This window comes from Pteropus medius, unplaced genomic scaffold (genome assembly GCF_902729225.1).
Source record: "Pteropus medius unplaced genomic scaffold, Ma_sr-lr_union100, whole genome shotgun sequence".
NCBI lineage: Eukaryota > Metazoa > Chordata > Mammalia > Chiroptera > Pteropodidae > Pteropus > Pteropus medius.
The window spans coordinates 25,094,019-25,114,060 of record NW_024344240.1 but is presented as its reverse complement, the minus strand read 5'-3'; the positions used below and the strand labels follow the sequence as shown (position 1 = coordinate 25,114,060).

The 20,042-nt window shown below is 43.8% G+C and overlaps 1 protein-coding gene across 3 annotated transcripts in view; it reads right to left on the bottom strand.

Moving 5' to 3' along the window:
• The window catches only part of CACNA1C (calcium voltage-gated channel subunit alpha1 C), a 611,706-nt gene that overhangs the window by 134,465 nt on the left and 457,199 nt on the right, over positions 1–20,042 (bottom strand). For 2 of the 3 annotated variants that reach the window (XM_039869216.1, XM_039869218.1), the window contains 2 exons: positions 6,442–6,516; positions 3,875–3,965 (listed from right to left, as the gene is read on the bottom strand). In XM_039869216.1, coding sequence (XP_039725150.1) covers positions 3,875–3,965; positions 6,442–6,516 — 166 coding nt within the window. The remainder of the gene's footprint in view (positions 1–3,874; positions 3,966–6,441; positions 6,517–20,042) is intronic. The other variant, XM_039869219.1, reaches the window with a different exon arrangement.

Genomic DNA, 20,042 nt, shown 5'->3' with positions numbered 1-20,042 from the left:
CCACTGTCTTTGAAGCCAACTTTCGCCCTTCTAAAGCAATTCCTTCCTATCAGCACTCGTGTCCATTCCAGCGACTTTAGCCCCTACCTTTTCACGGGCTTCTTCTTTGTCTTAAAAACGATTCCAATCTTCACTGTGATGAAAGCAAATCCTCCTTTGGCTGTTGCTGCTTCCTCCCTCTCTGATCTTGTTTTCCCCTCTCCCTTCTGTGGCCCCAATTCTGGAGTGAATGCCCTGTGTTGGCTTATTTCTACCTGCTCTCCTCCACTGAGAGTCCAGCTCCCACAGTCCAGTCCTCAGAGTACAGCCCCAGAACACAGAGTTCACCCACTCTTTCCCATCTCCACGTGTGACTCTAGCCTGAGCCGCCATCATCTCATACTTTGGTAATTGCTATTGAGGTCACTTCATTCGCCTGTTTCCATATTGGCCTCGCTCTTACCTATTCTTTTCCTAACATCAACGTGATCCTTCAAGAATGCAAAACTAACCAAATCAACCCGTTCCACATTCATATGACTTCACACATTCCGTGACTTCTCACAGTTTTGTGACTAGGATCATTAAGGGGTCTACCAGGCCCTGCCCCATCTCCAGCCTCATCTTCCCAATCTCCCCTCATGCCATACTGGCCAAACTGGCCTTCTCTCAGTTTTTCCACCCAAGGGCCTTGAAATGCACTGTTGCCTCTGATTGGAACATTCTGCCTCACTCCTTACCTCAGTAATGTACGTTCGTCCTTCAGCTCTCAGCTAAAATTTTATTTCTTCACAGGTGCTGTTCCTAACTTACCAGTCTAAATCGGGTCCCTCCCTCTGTCATTAGCCCCACACTACAGTTACTTTTCCTTCTTAACACTTACCCTGATTTTAATGACTTCTTTACTTGTTAATGTCACTTTCATGCCAGATTATGAACTCCAGTGAGATGGTGTCAATTTGCTCTACTGCTGTGGATCACCAATCCCTAGTATCAAGCTGGGCACAATATTGATGAGAATTCAAATAAATAGGTCTGCCCTGAAATTCAGTGGTTTCCAAGTGAGTGCTTCTGTCTATTCCCCTAACACATCTTCATCTGTTTCATTTATTTGTTCTTATTCTTCTGTGTGTCATGTCCCAAGGTTCTACCTCCACTCCTCTATGAATAACTCTTGTCCTTTGACCTCATTAATAGTTTTTATACTGATTACCTCAAGCATGTGACTCTATCCCTGCTCTGAGGTAGATGTCCATTAACTGCTGCCTGTGCGATCCCTGCACATTGTCACTCTGGTCGGCCCCGCTTCACATTGTACTTCAGCATCCTAATCGCATTCTATCTCCAAACTTTGACGGCACCTTCCTCTGCATCACCTATCCTCCCTACCTCCTCCTCTACCCCTAAAATATCACACTGCAGTTCCTTTCTCTCTGCCCCCACCCCGCTCAGGAATCATCTTCATCCAGGCCTCTCACCATGTATAAATCCTTATCCAGACCTCATCTCACTGCATAAGCCTTTTCACTCTTACCTTTAAAAATGCTAGACTCTCACTGTCACTCACTTTCAGCCCCCAGCCTGTTCTCATGCTGTCTCTGCCATTAGGAATGTTGGCAGTCTCATCTCATCGTTGCCTGACGTGGGGGTGGGCAGGGGGTGAAAGATGGGGAAAGACTATAATTTATTAAGTACATATTATAATTCTAGCACTGTGACCAGGTATTTTATATGCACAGTGTAGGTATATAAATGTGGACATTCACGGGGATAACAGGGACCATTTCTACAGAGCTCTTGAAGCCTGCAGCGTGTGTCCTCACAGAAATGACAGATTTGTAAGAGAGACTGCCAGCTGCCCTCTGTGGGGGATTATCATGTTTTCTTTCCAACAGAACTTCCATGCTCTCCTGAAACACACTCTCAAGTGACTTCCTGGTGCCAGTTCCCCTGTCCCTCCTGGTCTGCAACTTGGGCCATGCCCAAAAGCCAGAGTTGCAGGATCCTTGATCATCTTCTTTCTAACCTTCCTTGTGTCAAGATCACAGAAAGGCCTAGCACTGACAGACACTGAAGGCTTGCTATCTGCCTCTCCCTAGTGAGGCTGTCTGAGGCCCATGTCTAGAAACTCGAGTGCTTGTTTTGTATAGTTCCAAAAGAAGAGGAGAGAAAAAAGGCTTGGACTGTTGCTTAAAAATGTAATTAACATCGTATTTTAACAACATTTTGACAATAATTGCTTTCCAACAATGCTGAGAAACCTGCAGTGCAGACTCCCTGGTGCCATTGTCAGAGTGAGTGATTCTGAAAGCCCCATGTACACTGGAAACAGAAGTGGCAAGAGATGGTCTGTTCCTAAGGCTTGTTTTCCATTCTCCTTTAGCTTGGAGGCCATGTGTGGCTTATGTTTAGACTCACCTACAGCTAACCTCTTAAAAAGGGTTGGGTTTGCTCTGACCCATTTCAGAGAGGAAGGTTGAAATAAGATGCCTTTCTACTGATGGAGTGATTTAGAAATTCCTTTTATTTGGGACTGGTCCTACTCAGAGCCTTCTCTCTCTCTCTTTTAATTTTAACTTTTCAATTAGAGTTGACATTCAATATTATTTTATATTACTTTCAGGTGTACAGCATAGTGGTTAGACATTTATATAAGTTACAAAGTGATCACCCCGATTAGTCTAGTACCACCTGGCACTACACATAGTTATTACAATATTATTGACTATATTCCCTATGCTGTACTTTACATTCCTGTGACTATTTTGTAACTACCATTTGTACTTCTTACTCCCTTCACATTTTTCACCCAGGCCCTCAACCTGCTTCCCATCGAGTAACCACCAGTTTGGTCCTCATGACCTTCTTTTTGCAATGCCTTTCAGTGACCTGGTGAGTTTACAGTTCTTATACCTCCCAGGCAACAGGAAAAGCAGAGAGTCTCCATCTCCCGAAGTGGAATCTGGTCCAGGAGGCCTCATGCTCAAGGTCAATATGACTCCTTGACAGAATTGGACTTTAATCTTTGGACTCTGCTTTCTAAGACAGTGGTCATGAAACCAGCAGTTTGCTTATTTTTAGCAGGTAAATCATTTTTTCCCCTTCATTTTTTGAGGGGAATATTTACCAGGGACCACTGGTTTACATTTTTAAGATCGAACTAAGATGAGTGATTGTGATAATTCATTTGTGAACTGTTCTCCCTCACTAGTGGCCCAGTCCCAGGCCAGGGTCAGCTCAGCAGAGCCAGGTCCTGGGATTCGACCCAGGGAAAGAGAAGTTGTGAACATCTAGGCAGCACTTATTTTTGAGGAATCAGCCACAGCCTAGGCTAAGCACAGGTGAATTAATTAACTCAAGTTTGCATTTCGGGCTCCCGTTTCCCTTCCCTAGATGGATAACTTAGTGTTGTAGATAAGAACCAAGATGTTTATCATTTCTCTGTGCATTTTCTTACCTGTTGGCTTTCCTTCCAGGTCACTTTTATCAGAATGGAAAGGATGGTTAGCAGGACCCAGGGACCCTAACATAACTGTCTCTTGTGAAAAGAGATGAGAGGGGCTGAAGGAAGAGGCTTCAGAGCCATTCCCAACCCTGCACACACACTCCCTGTATTTCTCTGATGTGATTGCAAGGAGCTCAAAATCCAAGTGTCAGAGCTTCACAGCAGAGCTGAATTGAAGAGCAGTCTCTATTTAAGACTCATCCCCACACCCTAGGGGCTATCCTCATCCTAGCTCCCTCCCCTTTGCTCCCCACACAGCTTTCTGTTTCTTGCTGTGCTCTGATCCCTGCCCATCCCAGTAATGAGCCACCCCATTCTGACTTCAGGACACAGCTTCCTTGCCTGCACCCCGGGAAAAGCCCAGACCCTGGGCTTGCTGAGCCTACTCACGCCAGCCTGGCCCCACAGTTTTCTCCCTCGATGTCACCTCCAGCCACGTTCTCAGTGTTGACAGACTCCGTCTCACTTGTGGGCATGCTCACTGCAAGAGTCAAAGGGATGCAGAACAAGGCATGAGGGTGGGAGGAAAAGGGAGAGAAGAACATTAGTTTGCGACATGCCCAGTCCCAGGACAAGTGCTGTTTGGGACGAAGGGGACCGAGCAACACCTACTGGTTGGGAATAACAGTGCCGCTGGAGCAGGCTGAGGCCTTGGTACTGCCCTGGCGAGGCTCATGGATTTCTTTGAGTGACATGCCTCCTGCTTATCTAGGGTAAGTTTTGCTGCCAAGGGCACTCTAAACTAGTGGGAATGTGGGAGGAAATTTGGTGATAAGATCATTTACCTTATAGGAGTCATTCTGAAAACCTGACTGTTGAACCTTTTCTCTACCCTCAACTCTACACTCTCAGAGAAGCTGTGCAAACTTTTCCATTTGCATCCACTACTCGCCATCAAAGGGGAGATTTCATAAAAATATTTTATTTCCCTTATTTTTTTCCACCCCCCAATTCTAGGGGTCTCTACCCCAAACTTAGGGTCCAGCTCATTTATAGAAAGGGGATTTTCTGCCACCTTCATGAGCTACTAGATAGATTTAGAGGACAGTTCTTTCCTGTAGTGTGCAGTATTGAGTCTGTTATATCTAGGACTGTACCTGAAATAGAGCTTGAAGCAAATGACCATGAACGGAATCATGCACTAAGATTTAAACTAGCATTGTAGACATCAGGAAGGAGGAATCCACTTAAGTTTACATATGGCTTAAAGACAGACTGTGGGGACACTAGCTCCCTTTCTAGCAACCTTGATATTCCTACACAACAGGTTGACTTGGGATATAAACCATCTAGTTCCACTAGCACCAACCTGTCTATCCATCTCCAGTCTTCCCCTGAGGTGACAGGGGCTGAATTTGCAGACCAACTGGGATTTTCCTCTTGGAACTCATTTGGTGGCTTAGAAGCCATTTCTCTTATTATTAATTTTTATTCCAAAAAAAAAAAAGTTTAATTCAAGAAAATTCTTTTCCACAAAATTCTTTTCCACCTTTTATTACCTTTTTCAAATGATACAAACATGAGTTCCTTATTTGTGCCAACCCTGTTCTTTAGAGTGGCCATCACAGCATAGGTCCTGGTTCAGCCTTCCTTGCAGAACAGAACTCCTTGTGTGGAGAGAAAATCACTGGCCCTCAGCAGCCAGGGAATCTACAGTTAGTGAGGGTGTGGCATCAGGGGATGTGGCATCATGTGAAAAGTCTCCATGGGGCCACCACAGCCAGGAAAAGACTTCTACTGGTTATATGCATGATATTTGTTGGATGTGGATTTTTCCAAGTTTTTTTTTTTCTTGTGGATGAACACAAGATAGGTGGGTAAGAAGAGACTCATTTCAAGAACACTGAAGATACAAAGAGAAAACTCATGACTTATCAAGTGTTTGACTGTCATGGATGAGAGACTCCACCCTAGGATGCATTTTCAACAAAGCTGGGTAATAAGAAGTCCAGATGCCATTAAAGTTTGGAGCTGGATGGGACTTTAGACATTTTCCAGCTCTAACTTGTCCCCTTCACTTCAAAGGACAAGAAAGTGACAGATGCCCAAGGTCACACAATGTTTGGGGTGGGACTTGGACTGGAGCACAAGTGTCATGACCCCCTGCATCATGCTCATTTTGATTGCATCTGTGTTGACCAACTCCCTTCCCTATTCTCTAAGACAAGATGAGATTCTTAAAACCAAAACAGGCTGTGGGAACATCACTGGAACGTGGTGAATAGACAAATGGTGTTATTGAATTTGACAGCATTTATACTCTCTTTGCAGTCTGAGATCTGAGGGAGCTGGTGAGCAAGACCAGACCTTAGGGATGGTTTTAGCACTGGGAGCAGGAAGACAGACTTTCAGAGCTTTCCAGAGTTCCTTGCTCTATCTGCCCTGAGGAAGAAGTAATATAATTGAAGAGCCTTCAGTCTTTCAGTCATTTCCAGTCATTTCTCACCTAAGGTTCTTTTAACTCTTCAGGCATCGTTATTTCAAGAGCTGAGCTTTGTATTTGATTTTGTGACACTTTGCTCCAGAGAGCTCCTTAGGTGTGGAATAGTGTGATGGTGGTGGTGCTAGGCTTGAAAAGGCAACCAAATTAGGAGTAGGCAGGCCTGGACTTTAGAAGGAATCATACCCCCTTCTAAAACAAGGCACTGTTTGTACCAGTATCAAGTTGGCATTTACAGTGACCTTAATCTTGGCTGGCACTATCCAAAGGCAAGATTCCATCAAGGAATAGCTGCTGATTTTCATGTCTACTGACTTTATATATATGAAGACATAATAAGGCAGTGGCTGTGAGTGAGACAGATTACCATCCCCTCACAAAGACACACATATACACACAAACACATACACACACATACATGACCACTGCATCACAAGCCATCAAGAAAAATACCCTCCCATCCAGTCCAGTATGTACCAACACACATTTATACACACAGAGCACAGGAGAACGTTACCATGGGTTTCTGTGGAGTGACTAAACCAAGCAAACTTCCCTTTCTTCTGATCAAGCAAGCCCGTTGGAGCGCCTCCTTTCACAGACAAGATGGTCATTTTCAAGAACCAGGAACAAGACATCAATAGAGAGCATGCAGTCAGCCACGGGCAAAAGAAAGAAACAAGGAACTCAGCTTTCACATAGAACATCCATTTTCATCTCCAAAAATAAACTAAAAAAATTGCAAAAAACAATGAACCAAAACATATAAGAAAACATCATAAAATAAAATCAAAACCCCAAATCACATAAATTAATGACACAAAACAAATGATGAACACTGGGGAGAAGGAATTACTCCAGAAGAGGCTTCGGTCTATATTGGTCTATCTAGTTAGTGGTTTTGAGGAGAGAGCTTCCTGGAAGTGTCGTGGTTGTGGATATGAAATACTTCAGCTAATTCTTGAGAAAGAGAGTATTCCAACTCCATTTGATAGAACTGGCATTAACCATGCCTCTGTCAGGTCCCTATGGAGGATGCTAAGGATGAGTGGTGAGTAAGGCATCATCACGGCTGATGAGAGAGGTGGGAAATCTGCTTCCACTCATGAATGTAAGTGTGTGCCCTGATGACGAAAAGCTAGGTGGCCCCATCAGTCCCGGGACAGGGCATGAGGGGAAAGTCCATCCAAGCTTTAGGTGCTTCTTATCTCATCTTCTTCCCCTGAAACTCAGATTACGTTCAGTGAACATCCTTGAATGATGCTTGTTAGTGAGAATTCTGAAGACTGGCTCATGGCAGAAAAGGTCAGGCTTATTTTTAACCTATGTAAAGGGTCATTTCTCAAACACACATCTTTAAAAGACAAAGTTTGGAATAAGCAGAAACTTCACAACCAGTAGCATTTTTTTTTCCCTCAAAAATCTTATTTGAAAAAATCACTGAGAGTTAGGAGCTGAAATGAGGGACTTGGTTTAAATTTGCCTCCTAGTAAAAAGATATGTTTCAGTTTAGAATGACAACAGTCACTCAAGTGAGTATCTCATAATGAGTGGTCTTTTATTCGAAGGAGTAAACACGTGGCTGCCAGACACCAAGTTTCTGTTCACGCAGTTGTGTGGGGAGATGGGAACCTTGGCCAGTGATAGAAAGCCCAGAACATTGTGATCTGTTATACAGAAGCATTATCCAACTTTTGGCTTTAGCATCAATATTGTCCCATCTTGCTGGATTTCAGAAATAACTGTATAACTTAAAAAAAAAATAGAAAGAGCTTGATAAAATCATGGCCATTCAATGTATATCTGAATTTGACCATGGCTGGTCTTTCTTGTGGGGAAAGTTGGCAGCTGCCTGTGTGCAAAGTGATTTGAAGAGCATATAAATCACCTCCCTTGATGGCAGGCAGTAGTCTCCGCTAGATCTGCTCTTTCAGATGAAGTTATATATCTGAAGGTTCCTTGCTGAAATGAAATTAAAATATCTCATTTGGAAGGAGCAGTACATTAACATATTAGTGCCTGTTAATTTGTGATAGTTTATTCCATAAGCACATGTGGTGAAGATGCAGTTGTGCCCCTATTACTAAGAGATTAGACAGCACGATCAAAGCTGATTCTTTAAGGGACTTGCTGCCCTGGAGAGATGGACTTGGATTCCTTCTTGGAAACTGAGTGTCCAAACAGTTGAAAGTTGAGAATTATAAATGCTAAATACTAATTCTGGGGATAAGATGGACAGCCTGACTCCTCCTTTGAACACTCAGATGATGAACTGGTTGGAAACCAAGGCAGAAACATGGCAAAGAACCCAGGTGCCTGAGGGCACTTCTCCTCTAAAGGCCACTCACTCAGTGCCCTGAGAAGTGAAGCTTGATGCCCGCTCACCTGTGGACAATGTCATGACAATACGCCCTCTGTGGAATGAAATGTGCTTCATTGAATGGATTTAGGAAGAAGAATGCTGAGGAAGAATGCTAGAGAGAAGTTAGTTTTCTAACTTTCTAAGTTCACTGGTACTAGGTACTGTGAATCAAATCTGGGTCTCTGGGCTCTCCTCTCCCTTGGCTTCTGCTGAGAAGATTCCAAAAGAAAATGAGATTTTCATTAAAAAATAATTAACAGCTGCCATTGCAGGTGGTGGATAACACAATTACATACTTAGTAATTTCACCAACAGCTACAATGAGTTGTGTAGACTCCATCTTTCTGACAACTGATTACATCTTGATTAATGCTGTCTTTTCCCCAAACATCTACTCTTGGTAGCAACTCTTGAGTGAATGGTACTTACTAGAACAATTTCTGTGTCTCAAGAGAGGTACACAGTTCTTGACTTACAGTAATCAATGCATCCCCTGACTTTCTGGGAGAATAGTTGTGTGGATCCTGGGAGAATTATAATAAGTTACTTCTGACACAAAATAATTTCCCGAAACTCGAAATCATATGAATCGTGCTGGGAGAGGAGCACTAGATCTAAGCCATTGTGAAGATCAGTGTTCCCTGACATGTCTGGGTTTGCAAACCCTCTGAGTGTTTATTCACTAAAATTTAGGAATCTTCCATTAAATACCAGGCAATGCTTAGAAAACATGGCTGCTGTTTTCTGCTGGCCAGTATTTCTGCAGCTGTGGTCAACAGAGAAAGAATAGGTTCACAGCACATAACCCTCTCTATAAAACTAGTGATTGTCTCCAGTCAGGTCCTTAGACTGCTTAAAACAAATCTCCAAGTGGTGTGTCTGCTCCAGACTGTTCCAGTGCATTAATGCTCATGTTTTCTGCAAAACAGAAATTAGATCTCTTTTAGCCATTATGATGCAACCGATGCAATACGTGTGCCCAAAGATGGCCAACCTCATTCAAATGAATAAAAAATGACTTCAGAAAGGACTAAGATTTGAGAGTAAGAGTAACTTCAATTTTGATAAAAGAAAAAGGAAGTCACTAAGGTTGCTTAGCAATCAATCAACAAAGGAAATATTAAGCAAAATCTTCTTAGGTATTCCTTCCTTTATTCTCTTTCTCCTTCTTCTCTCCTTCCCTCCCTCCTTACTTCCCGCTCCTGAGGCCAGAAGAGATATGTGGAGAACCATCCACATATAAAATAGCAGGCCTTGCTTCTTGAGGCCTTCTGTCTCAGATCTTTTCACACGTCATCATCAACTGAGTGACACTGCAGCAAAGCTCCATTGAGAGAACAAGGAATGAACTTGGGGAGAGATGCAGAAAGCTTCACAGTTCTGAAATCTCTGGTCATCCAAGACAGCTTTGACATTGTCCTGGGGAATGAGGCTTTGCAATGCCCTATTGTTACCGTCAGCAAGAATAGCTGGCCTCTCTTGAGATTTGCTAAGAGAAATGCCCAGTCTTCATTCTTAAACTTAGCTGATAGCCTCACTACCCAAGGTCAGATGACTCATCAATTGCTGTCAACCTTTTATGTTCCTTTGTCGGAAGATGGTTGGCGTATCAGGGCCAGACATCCCAGGCAGTAGATGAAGGCATTTCTCATCCAACCTTAATGTCTCCAGTACTGTGGAGTGCCATATGGAGCCAATGGGCTGACTCCTGGGTCAGCCAGACTGCTGGGATCCAACTGCCCAGGCTTCCATGTACTCTTGGATGGAACTGTGACATTTATTTTGCCATTTACTTGGCAGGTGCTCATTTTATTTATTTATTTATTTATTTATTTATTTATTTATTTATTTATTTATCTATCTATCTATCTATCTATCTATCTATTTATTTATTTATTTATTTATTTATTTTTGCATACGAGTGGTATAATAAGTATTTACTTTCTCAAAGCATTATCAGAGTTCTGGCTAACAAGCAAAAAGATCGCTAATTTTCTACCTCACTGACTCTAATCTGGAATCTAAAACTCCCCGAGATCTGACTCCATCCTATCTGTGATGGCTGAAGGCGTCCCCTCAGGAATTCATATGTTGAAGTCCTAACCCCTATACCTCAGAGCTGTATTTGGAGAGAGTCTTTAAAAAGGTAATTAAATTAAAATAAGGTCACAAGGTTGGGCTCTAATCCAATATGACTGGTGTCCTAATAAGAAGAAATTTGGACACAGCTATTTATAAAGGGATGATGATGTGAAGTCACAGGGAGAAGATGGCATTCTACAAGCCAGGGAGACAGACCTGGGGCAGCTCCTTCCCTCACAGCTCTCAGAAGGAACCACCTTGCTCATGCCTTGATCTTTGACTTCTGGCCTCCATGAGACAGTAAGTTTCTGTTGTTTAATTCTCCCAGTCTGTGGCACTTTGTTAGAGCAGCCCTAGCTGACTAGAGCACTATCTGTTCATCCTTATTCCCATTACTTCCTGTGGAAACTCTGCCCAAGTCAGGCTACCCTCCTCATCATCCCTTGAATGTGCCATCTTTATTCCAACTTCTGGGCTTTTGTATATGTTCTATATCATGCCCTCTCCTGGACTGTCTGTCCATCTCCCCTGCATATATTCCAGGGGTCAGGAAACTACAGCCCTTGGGCCAAATCCAGACTGCAACTGGCTTTGTAAATGAAGTCTCACTGGAACACAACCATGCCCATTTGTTAGGTGTGAACTATGGCTGCTTTCACACGACAACAACAGAGTTGAATAGTTGGAGTGGAGGCTCTATGTGGTATGCAAAGCCTAAAATATTTACTAACTGGCCCTTTAGAAAAAAAGTGTGTTGACTCTTGAACTATTCAAATTTCGCCCATTCCTAGAGGTCCAGTTCTAGCCTGTCGAGGCTTTCGGGACCAGCCACTGCCCTTGAGTCCCCTCTTCTGAGCTGCAGGAACACTGGGATCTGTGAGAATTATAAATAAAAACCTGAATTCAAGTTTTAGTTCCATCCTCTCCTAGCCTTGTAACTTGAAGTTATTTGACCTTTCTGAGGTCAGGTTTCCTTATCTGAAAAGAGAAGATAATGATACTTTTTATTTTAAAACGTTCTGGCAAGAATTAAGTGAAATATTTATAAAATAACTCTGTAAAATGGTAAGTGCTATAAGTATTTGCTAATATTACCAACTAATTTAAATCTGTTTTTCTTATAGTTTGCTGTACAAGAATTAGATTTATGTCCCTAACTAAATCATGACTTTCTCAAGGCCAGAGACTTTATATTAGAATTTTCTGAACTCCCTTTCAGATCCTAGTGCTATTGGATATGGAACTATAACAACACCTTCTATCTTCACGGAATTTTAAGGGTATTCCTATATGCTGGACATCTTGAGGATTTCTCCTTCAGCTGTACTCTCCATCCCTCTCTGCCATGTCCTGTATCCAGAAGGCTGAGTTCGTAAACTGCATCAGTAAGCTCTCCTATGCTGGGGCTTCCTGTTGGGTTGGCCAATGGGAATCACCAGCAGGATGTCTGTGAGGCCTGAAGAGAGTGAGGCAGGGTCCTTCACTCTTCTGGCACATGCATGCAGGTTGGTGCAATTTGCTGAGGGCTACAGGTCTGTCACATGGCCCTTTCCTTATAACTACCCTCTCTGACTTCTATGAACTGCTTCCTCACTTTGTCCCTTCAGGCCTGGGGTGGTAAGACCTCCTCTCCCCGCCCCTACCCCCAGCAGTGCTGTCCTGAGTTCTGCACTATCTTTTGCTGACTTCCTTAAACCCTGCCTGTATCTTCAAAGCCTCTCCTCAAATCACTGTTTACATGTCTACCTGAGTGTGTAAGGTAGATAGAATTATCTGATTGGCAGGTGAAGAATAACCTCCAACAGTTGAAAGTGACAACTAGCAAATGGCAGAGAATGACTGTCTTTGAGTTCAGAGCTTACCTGGCTACATCAGGCAACTTTCAGAATAACTTTGCTCAAATGAAAATCTGCTGGTTGAATTATTGATAAGAACTAGTGATATAGGGTATTATCACGGGATTGCTTTAGCCTCATGGCAGAACATAATCAAACATTCTGGTGGTGGTTATTGGCCCAGAAGGTTCTCTTGGGAGGAACTGTGTTATAGTTCATCAAATTTAATTTTCTCTTGCAGAAAAAATAACTTGGGAAATTATTCTTTACTACTTTTCTACAGTTTGACAGATCAAGCACAAGGCTAGGTAGTCTCGAGATGATGGGTGAAAGAGCTCCTTATATGTCTTTATCCAACTCAGAGTCTTAGGAATCTCCCCAGTACTGGAAGTCTAGAAAATGCCAGAGTCCTTGCCTTGGCCTTGCCAATAAACAGCTCCAAACCCTTGATAAGTCACGTGATAATTTGGGGTCTCATTTTCCTCGTCTCTTACATAAGTAACCTGAACTAGATGATGAATTGTAGGTCTCTTATAAGGGACAGAAAGAAGAGTAGTAGAGGAGAAAAGCACATTTCAGAATAAAAGAGGAAAGAGATGGTAAGAGAGAAAAGAAAATGGTACTCATTTTGTCTGGGTTGAAAGGTCACAGAGAAAGGAGCCATCAGCCTTCAGAGCCATCTCAACAACTTCCTGCCAGCTCAGGCCCAGCATGGTTTCCTCCACATAAGCAATTAAAACCTGGTTGATTTTAAGCCATCGGAAAGTAAATATAAAACAGAATTAAATATTAAGAAGCCAAATAAAGTGGCCTTATTAAAAAGGCACAATATAAGCATGATGTGCCATCATCATAATTATTATTACTGCTATAAACTGAAAGGAGGCACAAATGCCTGCCCTTGCTCCGCAGCTAAAATCCAAAAAAGAAAAACTGGGGTCGTTGTGCTCTCAGCAGGCCATAAACATCCAGCGCTCCCAAGCAGAAAATTTCTCTCCATGATTGTGGTGCCACTGAGTCAACGCTTCAGTTATTATTCGGGGGGGTGGGTGTGGGGTCGAGGGGAGGTGGGCAGTGCAGGAGGAGGCAGGGGAAGGAACTTCAGCTGCAACAAACACACGTCCCTTTCTGTTTCCTTTCCCACCCCTACCCCACCTTCATTAGGAATGATTGGGCAGCGGGGAACATTCTCAGGCCCTTGGGACTATGGGGAAAACAGGACAGCTGATCACATAGAAGGGGTTGGACACGCCCAAGGAAAAACAGCTCACTGAAATCACTGATGATTTTAGGTATAAAACTACTTTTAGATTGGAGAGAGGACATTATTCTAGTTCCCATGGTCAGGTTTAGCAGTAAATGGTCACCCATGTGGTACGATACGAAGGGGACAGAGGATGACTTGTGTCCCCAATCTTTCTCCAATCCAGTTCAGTGATGTCTACTAGTAATTCCTTCATTTTAGGGTCTGGTGCTCTCAGAGTGCAAATATTCTTGAGATGCATGATAGTAATAGCAGTCATTTCTATCTTAATAATAATAGTTCAGTTTTTTGATCACTTGCTACATGACAGCTACTCGTCTATGCACTTTACATACATTAACTGATTCAAACCTCAAAATAATCCTATGAGGGGTCATCTATTCCAATTACATGTTCTCAATTTATGGATCAGAAAATGGAGGCTTAGAGAATTAAGTCACTTATTCAAAGTAAGCAACTAAAAAGATCGAGCATTTGAACTGTGGTGGATGGTACACTAAGTCAGCCCTCTTAGCAACTACATATACTGGATTAATTTATAAAACCCTTTCCTAATCACAAGAGAGAACTAGAAAGTCCTGAAGATGTGCTTATACCACTAGGAGGAGAAGAGAGGCAGAAAGTGCAAGTGGAGATCTGGGGGAGAGAAGCCACTTATTTTATAATCATGCCCAGGGCCTCCCTGCCAGCTCTTCTGGGCAAAGAGGGAGAAGCAGGAAGCAGAGCAGCATGGTTAGGAGCACAGGCTCTGGAGCTAGGTGACCTGAGTTTGAATCTTGGCTCTGTGGCTTTGGAGCTATATGACCTTGGATATGTTACTTTACTCCTCTGTGGCTCAGTCTCCACACTGCAAAACAGAGATCTGAATCACAAGTGTATTGCAGGGCTAGAAGTAGGCCAGCTCTCCATTTCACAGATGAGAATGTTAAGGTCCAGAGGGTGTCAGTGACTTGCCCAGGGTCACACAGCTAGTTAGTGGTAGAGGTCTAGTCCTCCTTCTGTTACTTGGTTATGTCTTTTTCCACTTCGCATTTACTTACATCACAGAGAGGCTGAAAGCCCACCCTTGGTCATCACAGATGAGCATAGGCCCAAGCCTCCCTCCCCTGTCTGGAATTCAAAAGTTCCACTGTGGGTGAATTTTATATGTTGTGTCCTATTCTTTGCTGTTGACAACAGCTACACAGAGCTCGCAATCCACTCTCATTTTCTCTTTTCTCTTGGGCTCTGTTTTCCACTTCACTGCTTCTACTGCTCAAGATAATTTTGACCCAGGTCATATTTCCTGCAAGGAAGTCCTACAGGGCCCAGCACAATCTCAAAGGATGCAGGTAGCCACAGTGGGGGTGGGGTGCGGGCAGTTATTGGAGCAAGGAGCAGTACTTCTTCAGAAAGGTCCCAGCCTTGCCTTCCTTTTGAGCATGCAAGTAAATTGTTGCCTTACATTTCTAGGCTGCTTGCATCAGTGCCGTTTATGTGGAGTGAGTCACTTTAGCTCCCAACCCCATGGTGCCTCTTCAGCCTCATACTTTCATGCATGAGTTTATGGGCAGCTGTCAGAATATCAATCAGCTTGCCCCCTTCTGCGGCAAGTCCTTTCCTTTAATTAATCTCCCAACTCTGCCTGCTGGATACAAGTAGTTGTTATTTTCCTCCCTATTGCCCTGGTTGCAAGACCAATGACAGTTTACCTGGTCTACCTTGCTACTTCAGTTGCCCTCATCTTTCATTGAGAAGTCCTTCACCAGTGTGGGATAAGACCTGGGGAAGCAGTGCGTCCCTCCTCTGCATAGTCAGACCCTGTTAGGACAGATGGCCAGAGCACAGGGCCTCAGACAAAGAGGAGCAGCAGCCAGAGGCAGAGTTCTGGGATGGTGAGGGCTGCGCGCCATGATCTATGAAGCAATTGGAAAGGTTCATTTTAGATATGGTAGGTTGGGAGACCTCATCACTTCCTTCAAATACCTGGAAATTTTTTCATGTCGGGGGAAGACACTGCCTGCCTAGAGTAGTTCTATAAGGAATAGGCATCAAAGAATGCGAATCAAAGGAGCAAAGATTTTGCCCTAATGTAAGAAGCATTTCCAAAATGACCTGGCCACCTTGAGACTCTAGGAGTTGCTCATTTCTGGATGTTTTCAAGCATTTGCTGGGGGTTCGAGAGGAGATTCCTAAGATTTCTTTTATCTTGGAGAAAAGAAGCTGACATTTATAAGCAAGGAGCTCTCTGTGTGATGAAACACCAGATTGTTGACTGTTTGAGAGGGGGACAGGGAGGGCAGGGGGAAGGGGTACTTGAAACCTATACTGAATTCTCTCATCTGCTGGATGGGTCTTTCCTCAGCACCATTTCTTCATATCATGTCATTATCACTTACTGCCTAGAATCCTCAGCCTATCTCCCAAGGCCCTCTGAAATTTGGTTTCACTCTGCCTATCCAACCTCCTTTTCCATTTCTACTCAACATTCACCCTCTGGTTCAAGCATTTGGCTCTACTCTCTACTCTTGGCCTCCAGAATATACCACTTTTGGTCAGCTTGGTTTGACCCCATTCTTATGGAAGACCTAACATAGGCATGGTGCTTGCCAGGTACTGTACACCTCCACCTGACTTGCCCGGTTGGGACCTCCTGTGGGCATGCACAAGACCCTCTTTCCTTCCAAGGCCTATTGCCTCCATGGAGACTCTTACACTACACAGCAGCTTCTTCCGGAAACATGTACCATGTAGTGTAGAACTGTGGTATACACACGGTTCTTTTTCCGCTCATTAGAAAAGGGTACGGCACTGTGTGGTGCTGGAGCATTCATGAAATTACCTCATTTAATCCTCAGAACCACCTGGGGAAACAGCCAGGGAAGGTGTCTTCAGTCACAATTTGTAGATGAGGGAACTGAGGTTTCAAGTGAGCAGAGCTGGGACAAGGACACAGATCTCTGTCCTCTGCTCCCTGTTGCTTCCCCAGCCATATGTACCTCTGACTCTTGCTCAGGAATGGATGTAAGAGTTAAGGCTCTCCCTGTCCCACTTTGCCAACCTCACCTGCCCTTCCCTGCTCTACTCTCTTATCCTTGCCTGTCCACCAATAATTTCAGGAAGCATGGCATCTTCCTTGGGTAACCAGATGGGAAGTTCTACAGGGCTGGGAGTAGAACTTGTAACTTCTGCTGGAGCCATGGGAGGCGTGCCACAAATAATGGTGGAACTAGAGCACACATGTCTCATGCAGCTTCCTTCTACTTCTCCTTTACCCTCAGAGAGTGGTAGGGATGCACATGTCTGCATTGGGGTAAGCGTTGTTTCATTCTTTCACAATTTCATTAGAGTGGGCACTGGAACATGCATGGTCAGCTACCCACTCAAGGCTCCTCTCTCCCTCCTGTGCTATTTATGGGAAGGGCCACTGGCAGGCAGTGCCTGCTCATGTCCACAGCCGCTGGGGTGACTCTGAACCAGGCACAGAGAAGGAGAAACCATTTCAAACCAAACATGCAAGAGATGGATTTTAATGCCAGACAATGTCACTTTTATTATTCTACTGAGCAGCCTCTCTCTCCAGATTCTTCCTTTTATGACTGACTCTGAATTAAAGGTATTATTCACCCTTCATCTCTCCTCCCTCTTTTCCTTAATCTTAGAACTCTTCCGGAATTTCTCAGGAGAGTTGGGCTAGTTAGAGAGGCTGACTGTTCTTCCTTTCGAAGAGAGAAAAGGCTTTTGAAACCTAGAGAACAGGGACCACTGTCATTAACAAGCAAAAGGCCTGGAGGCACTGGCAGAAAGTGGGAATGCTAGTGTTCCAGAAATCAACTCTGAATAGGAGGCACGACCTTGGGTTCACCTGGGTCTCCAGTTATTGCTCCCCTCTGAGTCCTAGAGTCCATGAGGATTCCTGCTGCAGGCTCGGTGGCCCAGGAAGCCCGTAAGGAAGGGAAGAACACAGAGGTTCTGGTTTTTGGATGGAGTCATGGTCCTGGTGGGTGGGATATGGAACAGGATTTTCCTGTAAGGAAGTGGGGTGTCGGTTGTGTGGACTGTATGATGAGCAGGTGTTACTAGGTCTGTAGAGTAGAGGCATAGGGATCTTGGGCAGATTTAACAACTCTATTGCTTTTGCTGCTTGTGGTGCAGGAGTAATCCTTATGTGATGGTTAGCTAAAAAGGTGTGAAGACAGGGTATTTGTCTGATTTGGGGAAAGCAAAAAGGAGATAGTGGTCTTTTTTTTTTTTTAAATTCCAGTAATACTGTGGGAGAGTGAGCCTCTTTGCAGGTGGGAGATACCAAGCCCAGAGGTCAGCAGAGGTGAGGAAAGAGGGGCAACATCAACGGGCTGCGAGAAGGAGAGAGAGAGGCAGGCGGAGAGGTGTCATGGAAACTCTACGTACTAGTCAGGAATCCTGAGTTCCAGGGCCCTTCTCAGCACCAGCTCAGTGTTTGGGGAGAACACATCGTTTTAACAGCTCAAGGCTTTCTTCCTAAGTTACTCAGAGGAATGATGAGAAGAGGTGGGTGATGATCTCAAAAGCACACCCCTAATAGGAAGATAAGGCAGGAGGGACAGCAGAGACAGAGAAGCAATTAGTGGGAGTCATTAGCCAAGTGAGGATACTTAACAGTGCCATTGAGAGGACACCCACTGCACCTATGACACCTCAGACCAGCCTTTTGGAAGTTAAACAGCCCAGGTGTCAGCTTAGAAGCAAGAATTTTCTAACAACTGGAGTTGCACAAAAACGGAAGGGATTTCTTGTGACCTGGTGAGTTTCTATCACAGAGTGTTAAACGAAGACGGGGAAGATGCTGTAGAGGAGTTTCATGCACAGATGGGTACCTGAGGGGAGAAGGAGGGAGCCTCTGGACACTTTCTGGAGCTGAGATTCTACCATTCGATGCATCCAAGGCAAAGACAATTTATTAGGATATTGGCTCTGGGAAAAGAGCAGAGGAGTATGGGCCATGAAGAAGTCACCTGGCAGATGCTGGAGAGAGGTCATTCAGGGTTCTTATGTACAGAATACTTTCTCCCTTGTAGTCACCTGCCGCCCAGCCAAATAGGGGAGAGCCAGTGTCTACGAAACAAGGACATTTTCTCCCTGGCCCAGCCACCCATCACTTGTGGAATATAGGATCAAAGAAAAAGACAGTACCAGAGAGAGTTCTCAGGGATCAAAATGCTCAAGAGTTTATAGAAAACCGGAGATTATTTGAGTATTACTTTTACATATTAGGAAATTGAGGCCCAGAGAGGGAAGTGTTTGTTCAAGGTCACGGAGTATTAGAGCTGAGATTAGGAACCAGGTCTCCTGACTTCCTCTCCAGGGTCTTCCTCCCCTCACCCACTACCTTCCTCTCAGCAGGTATTTCAGGGGCTACCTTGTTCTCTGTGCTTACTTCTTTTCTGCCTTTGTCTTCAGACAGCCCTGGTGTGAGTCCTGGCTCAGCTTCCTATTGGCTGTCTGGCCTTGGGCAAATTATTCTAACCTTATCTTTTCCATCTAAAAATATAGAGCTAATAATACCAATCTTGGAAGGTTAAGTGAAAATTAAAGATAATATGAGTGAGAGGAGGTGCTTAATAAGTGGTAGCTGTCATCTATAATATTCAAGAATAATAGTCTGTGTGTAGAATGCCTGGATACTGTATATATTTATTGGAGAATGGAGAAACAAAACACAGGCCAAAGAAGAGAACCCTAGGATCACTTGTTTTGAATCGAAAAGGTCATCTGGAGTTTGAATCTTATTGGTGGTTATATATGTGTTCTCGAGGCCAGTCCCTAAGGATGGCCGAAGTTAACCATGTTCCCTTTGGGGCTATCAATGTCCCAGATGTCTTCATCATTGCTGTTAAGTCCTTTCATAAAATATTCATGAAGTTCCTACTGTGTGCTAACAGTAACTTACTGTGACATGGGCCCTGCCCTGGAAATACTTAGCAATTTGTGAGAAGGTAATTTGTAAAAATCTTTAACTATGATTAATCATGAAAAAGTATTTAAGCACAACTGGGAAAAAGATAGCTGCATTAGTCTCCCTTTTGTGCCTCTTTCTTTTTTTAACCCTAAACTAAACAGGGACCCGCCAGAGATTGTGCTCTGTTCTTCTAACCTGCCCTCTGCCATGTCAGAAAAGGGTATTTGTGACCACAACCTGGGCACCATGGTGGTCTACCCAGCCTAACGCTGGATGCTTCCACTGGGTCAGGACAAGATCACATGGCTCATGGGCCCTTTTAGGATGGCCACTGCTACAGACTTCTGTAGCTTATTTGGACAGAATTTTTCTTCTATGAACCAGTGACACTAGTAACAGTGATATGGAGCCTCAGTTCCAGTTTGGCTTTAAATAGATTTTGGTCTAAATATATTTTTTAACATGCAACAATTGGATTAGACTAATGACAAATGTCATCCCCTACCATTGCCAGAGCAACATGCCATTTCCATTAGGAGTAATGTTTCCTGGCCGGAGTAAGGCATGGAAAATAATTTTTGGTCATCAACAATTCCCTTCAGTTTCACTGATCTGATTAAACTTAGCAACGGAAAGAGGAATTTACAAACTAGATGCT